The 7592-nt window shown below is 66.7% G+C and overlaps 1 protein-coding gene across 1 annotated transcript in view; it reads right to left on the bottom strand.

Moving 5' to 3' along the window:
* The window catches only part of SLC19A1 (solute carrier family 19 (folate transporter), member 1), a 21536-nt gene extending 17365 nt beyond the window's left edge, over positions 1-4171 (bottom strand). Inside the window, exons 1-2 of the mRNA XM_012652679.1 lie at positions 4110-4171; positions 3696-3934 (exon numbers count right to left, since the gene is read on the bottom strand). Coding sequence (XP_012508133.1) covers positions 3696-3881 — 186 coding nt within the window. The 5' untranslated portion in view covers positions 3882-3934; positions 4110-4171. The remainder of the gene's footprint in view (positions 1-3695; positions 3935-4109) is intronic.
* Positions 4172-7592: the final 3421 nt, after the last annotated feature.

Here is a 7592-nt window from a genome sequence, read left to right as displayed (position 1 = left end):
ACAGTTTGATTTCATCTTAAATCTAACAGCGTGGAAAACAGCCGTAACAGAGACACCGCGCCCCCATGAGCCACCCACGGTCCTACAGGGGATGTCAACGAAAGGCACAGACAGGGGCAGACGGGGAAGATGGAGCTCACAGGACACGGAGGGGAGCGGGAGAGGACGGAGCAGAGGACAGAGGAGAGGAGGGCGGGGAAGGGAGGGAGGCGGCACTCTCCGCCACACTCGTCCCAGAGCTTGTCCCAGAGCGAGATCTCCACCTGGGGAGCAGGAAGAGCACCCCCGGAGATGGCCCAGGCCACGTTCAGGGACAGCACCCCGTGCCCCGCTGGCTGGCTGGGCAGGGCCAGGACACACCGGGGGCCTGGGCAGGGGCTGCCTTGGGTCCAGCTGTGCACACTCCAAGGGCAGGCCCACCTGTGACAGGCCCAGGTCTCCGGGGGACAGGGGAGCCACCCTGCGTCGGCACCAGGTGAGCCAGCCGGGCCTTGCAGGGCTCTCTGTGGCCGAGGGCTCCCTCAGCTCCTGCCTGCTCAGGTCGCTAAGCCCGACTCAGGCCTGACCACCAGCAAGCCCAGCGCTCTCCCCGTGCAGTGCCCCAGAGGACCCAGAGGGCCAGGACCCCTGGTCAGTACGTCCCTCAACCCTCGTGTCTGCTGTGTGGCCTGATGCGGCCACCAGCCATCGTGGTCATCTGTGAGCAGGACCCCGGAGCCGGGCCAGGGGTCAGGGGACCAACACGTTGAGAAGCCTCCACAGGCTCGGAGAGCGGCCGCCCGCAGGCCCTACCCGGACAGCCGAGCTCCCCGACGCCCTGAGCCTGCGTCCTCAGAAGAGCCGGGATGACCCCAGAGGGCCTGTGGGCCCAGCCACGCCAAGCACCAGAGGCCGCCCAGCACCCTCCTCTCACGTCGGGACCTCCCTGCTGGGTCCCAGAGAGCTTGGGGGCCCGGCGGCAGGGTCTGCACATGTTCGCGGTAGAACCCTGGGAACACCACGGCCCTTGCTGAAGGGATCTCCTGGCGACTGCGCGCTCGGTCGCAGAGGCTGCCCGTCACCGCCAGCCCAGGACTCCCGCTGGGATAGTCAGGGCCGCGGACCTCTCAGATTCAGGGAGCAGCAGCTCAGAAGCACGAGCCCTCCCAGGACCTCGGGGTCCCCCGCCCCCAGGCACAGGCACTGCTGTGGGCCTGGCACCCCAGCCCCGTGGCCAGTGCATAGGTCCTGCCCCCAGCCCAGAGTCAGCACAGGGAAGACCAGGTGGGGGTCTCTGTAGAGCCCACACCCCCCTGGAGAAGGGGGCCGAGCCCTCAGGATCCCCCTTGTCGGACTGCGTGGACTCCACCTGGTTTACTCCTCAGAGCCGGGGGGTCTGCAGCCGCGGCCTCTGGGTCAGAGCTCTCCCTCACTGACGCCGGGAGCTATGGCGCGGCCCCCACCGCACGGGCTGCTCCTCTCCCCTCAGACTTGGCGGGCGGACGCAGGGCGGCTCTGCCCAGGGCTGTGACCCATGTCCCACTTGGAAGGCCACTGGGGGAGGCACCCACTAAGGCCCGGTGGGCAGGGGGCATCTGTCGGGCGGCCACAGCTCTGACGCAAGGACAGCCACCTCCTGCCTGAGCCCAGCGTCCGTGCAGGGAGCTGCGCCCAAACCCAGACCCAAACGGCCCCTGTGCGACAGCTTCTCTAACGGGGGCAGGGAAGGCAGGCGAGACCCCAGGGTGGGCAGGATACGTGGGGGGCTGGGCATGGGGCTGGCAGAGGGAACCGGAGGTCATAGGAGGAGGGCACCCAACAGAGACTGACTGGCCCGCACCAAACCCCTGGCTGGGGACCAGGTCAGGAAGGGCCGCGTGCCAGCTCTCGGGGGCTGGGTGGCGCTGCGCCCCACACCGCACAGCCCAATTCTGCGCGTTCGCAGGCCGGATGCGCCGGTCCACGAGCTCGGGGTGGGGAGCAGCCCCTCAGCCAGCGCTCACGGTGCAAACCACGAAGGGTCCTTTGGCCGAGTTAAAAATGCCCCAGGAAAAGAGCAGCAGGGTGTCTAAGACACCGCAGCCCAGGCCCAGAGGCACGGGGTGCCCACGGGGCAGCGAAGGCCCCGGTGCGGGAGAACACCGCCTGCCGCGGGAGAAACGGCAAACGCGGATGTGGGAGAGGAAACCGGCTCCTCACAGCGCGACGGTCCACGCCCGCCTGCCGCGCCCGCTGGGGAAGCAGGAGTCACCCCAGAAGGTCAGCCTGGGTCAGCCGCCAGGGCCACCGCAGCCCAAGGGTGCCTGCGCGTCCCTGCACGGAGCGTCCCCTGCAGGGCGGAACGCTGGAAACCCTCAGGGACCCCCAGATACGCGCCTTGTGGCCCAACCTCGTGGTCCAAGTCATGGCGACTTGGGTCAGACAGCAACGTGCAGACGTGTCCTAGGACCCGTGTGTGTGCACCTCCCAGACACAGGCCGGCAGGGCAGGGGCTGCCCGGCCTGGCCGGCCTCTCCTGCCGCCAGGGGGGCTGAGGTGGGGCCGGGCCGTGTGGCCGGTGGGTGGACCCGCCTGCATCGCGTGCCCCTGGGGAGGTCCAGGGCCAGGTGGAATGGCTTCCTTTCTGGAATCCACTCTTCAATCAGTGAGTGTGCAACATGGGAGAGCAGGCAGATGGGATTTACAGCATTTTTGCTATAGAGACTTCCTTATTTTCTTATTTTACTGGAAGCTTCTCACATGCGCTTGTTCTATAAATAACCTCAATGGAGGACGGCAGCCTCCTTTAGGAGCAGAGCAGCCCCTGCCTATCGGTGAGCGGGCACCGACTGGCTGGGGCGGAAGGCACTGCCGTGAGGGGCACAGAGACAACCCCGCCAGCTCCAGCCCCCGCCGCACCACCCTGGGTAGAGCCAGGGCAAGCTCCGGCCTTGCCTGGAAAGAGACCCCGCCCTGGCGCTCAGCGCCGGCCATGGGCTCAGACACACTCACGGTGCCCTGAACTCTGTGTGGGCCGGTCACACAGGGGCACTTCCCCTTCTGGGAGGACACCCCTCGTTGGCACGGCAACTGCCGAGCTCCAGGCCAGGAGAGGCCGGGGCTTCACCGGGCAAATCGGCGCAGCTGCAGGCCACACTGACGCGGGTGCAGAGGCCCAGCAGGCCCAGGACAGCTCACGCGGCAGCCAGCGCCGGGGTCCTCAGATAGGACAAGTGCGGCTGGATGGGGTGGGGCTGACCGGAGCTGGGACGCCGGCCTGGGAAGTGCTCTCCCAGCAGACGCCTTCCACGTTCCTCCTGACTGGCGGTGCCTGTGTAGAAGGTCACACTACAAGTTCAAAAAGGAAACTGCCTCCAACACGGCCTATCACTGCTTCCATTCTTCATGTGGCTTAGGGACTGTGACTAGGCAGAACCTCGTTGGTAAGGTTTCAGTAAGACTCTTTGTCCTTGCGGCTGAGTAAAAGGAAAAGTCCCTCAATAATCTCCGTAAGCAAATGGTTAAGTCCCTGCTGGAGGCCACCGCTGTGGGGCAGCTCGCCTCGTCCGCACTCTCCCCTCGGGGACCTGCGGGTCTCCAGCCAGCTCCCCGGGAGCACCGTGAGCTCACGCGGCCACTTCCCGTCTCCAGCTGCTCACACGTCAGAGAAGAGCCCCCACCCTGGGACGCCGCTCCCCCGCCCGCCTGCGGCAGCCCCACCCGCGGCGCCCACGCACCTGCTCCTGTGTGAAGTTCTTGCTGGGCCCCAGCAGGTAGGGGGTGATGAAGCTCTCCCCGGGCCGCATCTGCGCCATGAAGCCGTAGAAGCAGAGGTAGAACACCAGGCACCGCCACGACTGGAGCTCGAGGTCCGGCCCGGCCTCTGCGGGCGCCTGCTTCTCCACCGTGGGGCTGGAGGGCATCGTGCTGCCCAGGCCCACACGGAAGCCTGGAGGGGACGGCGGGGACACGCCAGCTGGAAGGAAGAGCCAGGAGTCAGGGCTGCTCAGCAGCCAGCCCGCACGCACCTCCCTTCCCCCAAAAGGAGCTTGGCGCAAAGGGGCCCCCTCCTCCTCCTCACTCGGGCAGCAGTCAACACCAGCGTGGTGGCCGGCACAGGCCCAGACCCGGCCTCAACCTGGACCACCAACCTGAGTGTCACCTGGAGCCTGCGTCAGTCCGGAAGCCACCCAGACCAGCTGTCACCACCTCCAAGGCTGACAGAAGCCTCCAGCCATGTGGGGTTATTTAAGTGTTAATTAAAGCCAAACTAATTAACTTAATTTCTTAACAAAATTTGAAACTCAGGGTTTGGGGGACACACCTGACTCACTTCACAGAGTGGGAGCGGGAGCTGTGGCTGCCCAGCTGGGCACGGCCCCTCGCCCCACGGGCCCGGGCAGCCCCCGTGCGAGCTGCTGCTCTGTGGCACTCGGGCGGCGCAGGGAGGGTGCAGGTAGGAACCGCTCCTTCTGGAGGTCAGGCACACACCTGGCCACACCCTGGCAGCCAGCAGCCAGTGACAGGTGGCACAAGCTATAGGGCAGAGACCTAGCAAGGTCCCGTGGGCCCCTGGGGTCAGATCCAGCACACAGCACAGGGCACGGCTCCCGGAGCCACAGGCGGGCGAAGGCCACGGTGGGGAGGAGAGTGGGGGGTATCCTCGAGGGGCTGAGGGCAGCTGGGGGCAAGACGGGTGTGGAGAGGACGACGGGACAGAGCGCAGGCCCAGCTGGAGCCCAGGGACCTGCAGTCCCGAGGGGCAGGTTCCCCTAAAGAGCAGGAGCCAACGGGGGCGGTGAGGCGGGTGTGACGCGTTCCCCACGGAGCCCGCACGACGGGCCTGTCTTCATGAGGCCACCAGAGCCCGACCTCAGGGCTGCCGAGCGGGTCCCTGGGGCCTCTGCGTGAGGCAGCGGCAGGCGGCAGCCGAGAGGACCCTGCTTCAGCCCCTCCCCCCGTCCTGACTCTGCCAGGAGAAAGGCTGTCGGGTGCGGGCAGCGCGCTTGTAACCCGCCAACTGCCCTCTCCAGTAGGGGCAGGAACCCCGTCCACTCATCCGAGCACAAGGTCATCTGCGGCCTGTCTTTACACCTGCGTCGCTGTAGCCAGCGCGTTTTCCGCTAAGGTGCTCCTGTCTAAGTCGGCCAGGCAGCGAGCTGCCACGGAGTGGCAGGCGGAGAAGGCGCTCACGCCAAGCTGACCTGTCCCGCTGGCCTGTGTCAGGCTGACCTCCAGTCCCAGGCAGGCCTGGCGGCGTCCACACGCAGGGGTGTGTCAGACGCAGAGGGCAGCGCCAATAGCACACGCTGGGCTGACGCGTGGCTGGACGACTCACTGCACGGCCTTGGCAAGGGCGTCTGCAGAGGGAGAAGCTCCTCCAACCCTCGGGCAGGGGGCACAGAGAACTCCCTAGACGTGGGACCAGCTTTGGGGGTCCAGGGACCGCCGGGGACAGTCACCCCCAGATTTTTGGCACTTAGCCCCCTGGGCTCAGAGACCACGCAGGCTGGAAGTGCTCCCGAACCCGCCCACCTGACACGTGCGCGAGAGAGAGGTGGCCCGCGGGGACCCAGCGTCCGTCTCCGACCCTGCACGTTCACGGCTGCGACAAGGGAAAGCGGGCAGGGTCCCGGCTGGGAAGCCCCAGAGCTGCAGCCGCCGGAGGGCTTGTGGGGGCTGCAGGGAAGGGGAGGGCAGGACCCCGGCCGCACAAATTCCAGAGAGTTCCAAGGGGAGGAGACGCCAGGGGAGACGATGGGACAGTGCCCTCCACCGAGGGCGGCAGTGACCCCGAAGTCCTCGCAGGCTGGAATGAAGGCCGGCAGGCGGGCCGGGAGGCACGCACAGGCCGCGTGCTGCTTCGGCCACAAATCCGAGGCCTCCTGCAGCTCCCTGGGAGCCTGGGCAGCAGCAGGGAGGAGGTTAGCGACCCCGACGCCCGGGGAGGCCACAGGCAGAGCCCAGCACCGCGCGGTGCACCCCCAGGGAGACCCTGCTCAGCGCCGGGGCTCACCTCGAGCTCACTGGCCCCGTCGGCCGGCCGGACGGTGCCCTGCTCCCTGCACGCCCACTGCGGCCGAGGCTGAGCCCTCAAGAATTTAACGGAGGCCGTGGCACCCCAAGGGCCCAGGTGTACTCAGCCCCCTGTTCTGGAAGGCGCCGTCTCCAGAGGTAGTAGGAACTCCCTTCCTCGGTGTCTCCAGGAAGTCCCAGATGCCAGCGCAAGGCACTCACTCCTGAGGCTGCAGAAACCCAGAGGAGGAGCTTCCCACACGCAGGGACAGCTCACCCAGAACCTGCCCCACCGAGTCGCCTGCAGGCCTGGGGCGTAGACCAGGACTCTGCCCTTTAACATGTCCGCCAGGTGAGCCCGAGCAGGTGACCCACCACACCTGCCTGGAAAGGTTGCTGCCCGGATTCCCAGCGTCGAGGGGAGGAAGCTCCCGTGAACAGCCAGTCTGACCGGCCCCAGCGCAGCAGCCTGTCCCAGCCCAGGGCGCAGCAGGCCCCAGGCGCTCCCCAGCTGAGGGGCCCCAGCCCAGCTTGTCCGCCAGGATCACGACACAGAGGAGGAGCCTCGCTCCCCAGAAGAAATCAACAAGAACCCGGTCCAGACTCTGGGAGCCCCACAACACACTGAGTGCTGGCCTGGGGAGCAGAGTAGCTGGGGTTCAGGTCCCCAAAGCTGCCTTCCCGACGGAGCCTCCTGCAAGCTCCCCCCCCATCCAGCCCAGCCCATGCTCAGGGTCCCCCACCAAGCTCCCCAACCTTACAGGCTGCCACCCCTGCCACTCGGGGAAGCTGTGCAGCGTCTGAGATCCAGGTGGAGGCTCAGGAGGCCAGCCAGGGCCCTGGCCCCCCTGTGTTCTTGGACCACACGATCTCGAAGGGGCTAAGGGCCCGAGCATGTCTCCAGAGCTCACCCTGGGCTCCATGACACTACAGGACTCACCCCCAAGGACCCCTGCTGGGAAGTGCCCTCCCCCTGGGCATCTCCATACCCACCTGCTGGGCAGAGATGCAGAGGGGTCCAACAGGGAGCTGAGCACACCCCGGGCCCTCTCACCCAGGGGGCACAGTCACAGGCCCAAGTGACCACCAGGTCCGTGCAAAGAGGAACTCAAGCTCCTTCCCTGCTCAGGAAAGGGGACAAGGGACGCACTCTCCTAGGACGGGAGCCAAGAGGCGCTCGCTCTGGACAAAGGCGGCTGCCTGTCCTGAGAGGACCTTTACTCCCGCGTCCCACAGGACCAGCCCGGAGGAGGCGGCAACAGCAGTGACATGATAAGGAGAAGCAGGGACATGGAGGAGGCGGCAACAGCAGTGACATGATAAGGAGAAGCAGGGACATGGAGGAGGCGGCAACAGCAGTGACATGATAAGGAGAAACAGGGATGGTGCCAGGCCCCCAGGGACAGCCACATTCTCCTCTGCTTCACACATTCTTCCTGAGCCTTGTTCTAAAAACCTGCCCCTCCCACGCATGCAGGGCCCTTCCCCAGCTCCTAGGGTGGGGGCGCAGTCCTGGACCACCCCTGCAGGAGCCTTTCCTGGTGGGAGATGCGCCTGCCCGGGCACCCAGGGCGACACGGGCGCAGGACGCCTCTGGGGGATCCCGCATGGCAGTGCTG

Source organism: Propithecus coquereli, unplaced genomic scaffold, assembly GCF_000956105.1.
Source record: "Propithecus coquereli isolate 6110/MARCELLA unplaced genomic scaffold, Pcoq_1.0 Scaffold399, whole genome shotgun sequence".
In the NCBI taxonomy this organism is placed as follows: domain Eukaryota; kingdom Metazoa; phylum Chordata; class Mammalia; order Primates; family Indriidae; genus Propithecus; species Propithecus coquereli.
The sequence above is the reverse complement of the archived record's forward strand: the minus strand, read 5'-3'. Positions and strand labels throughout refer to the sequence as shown.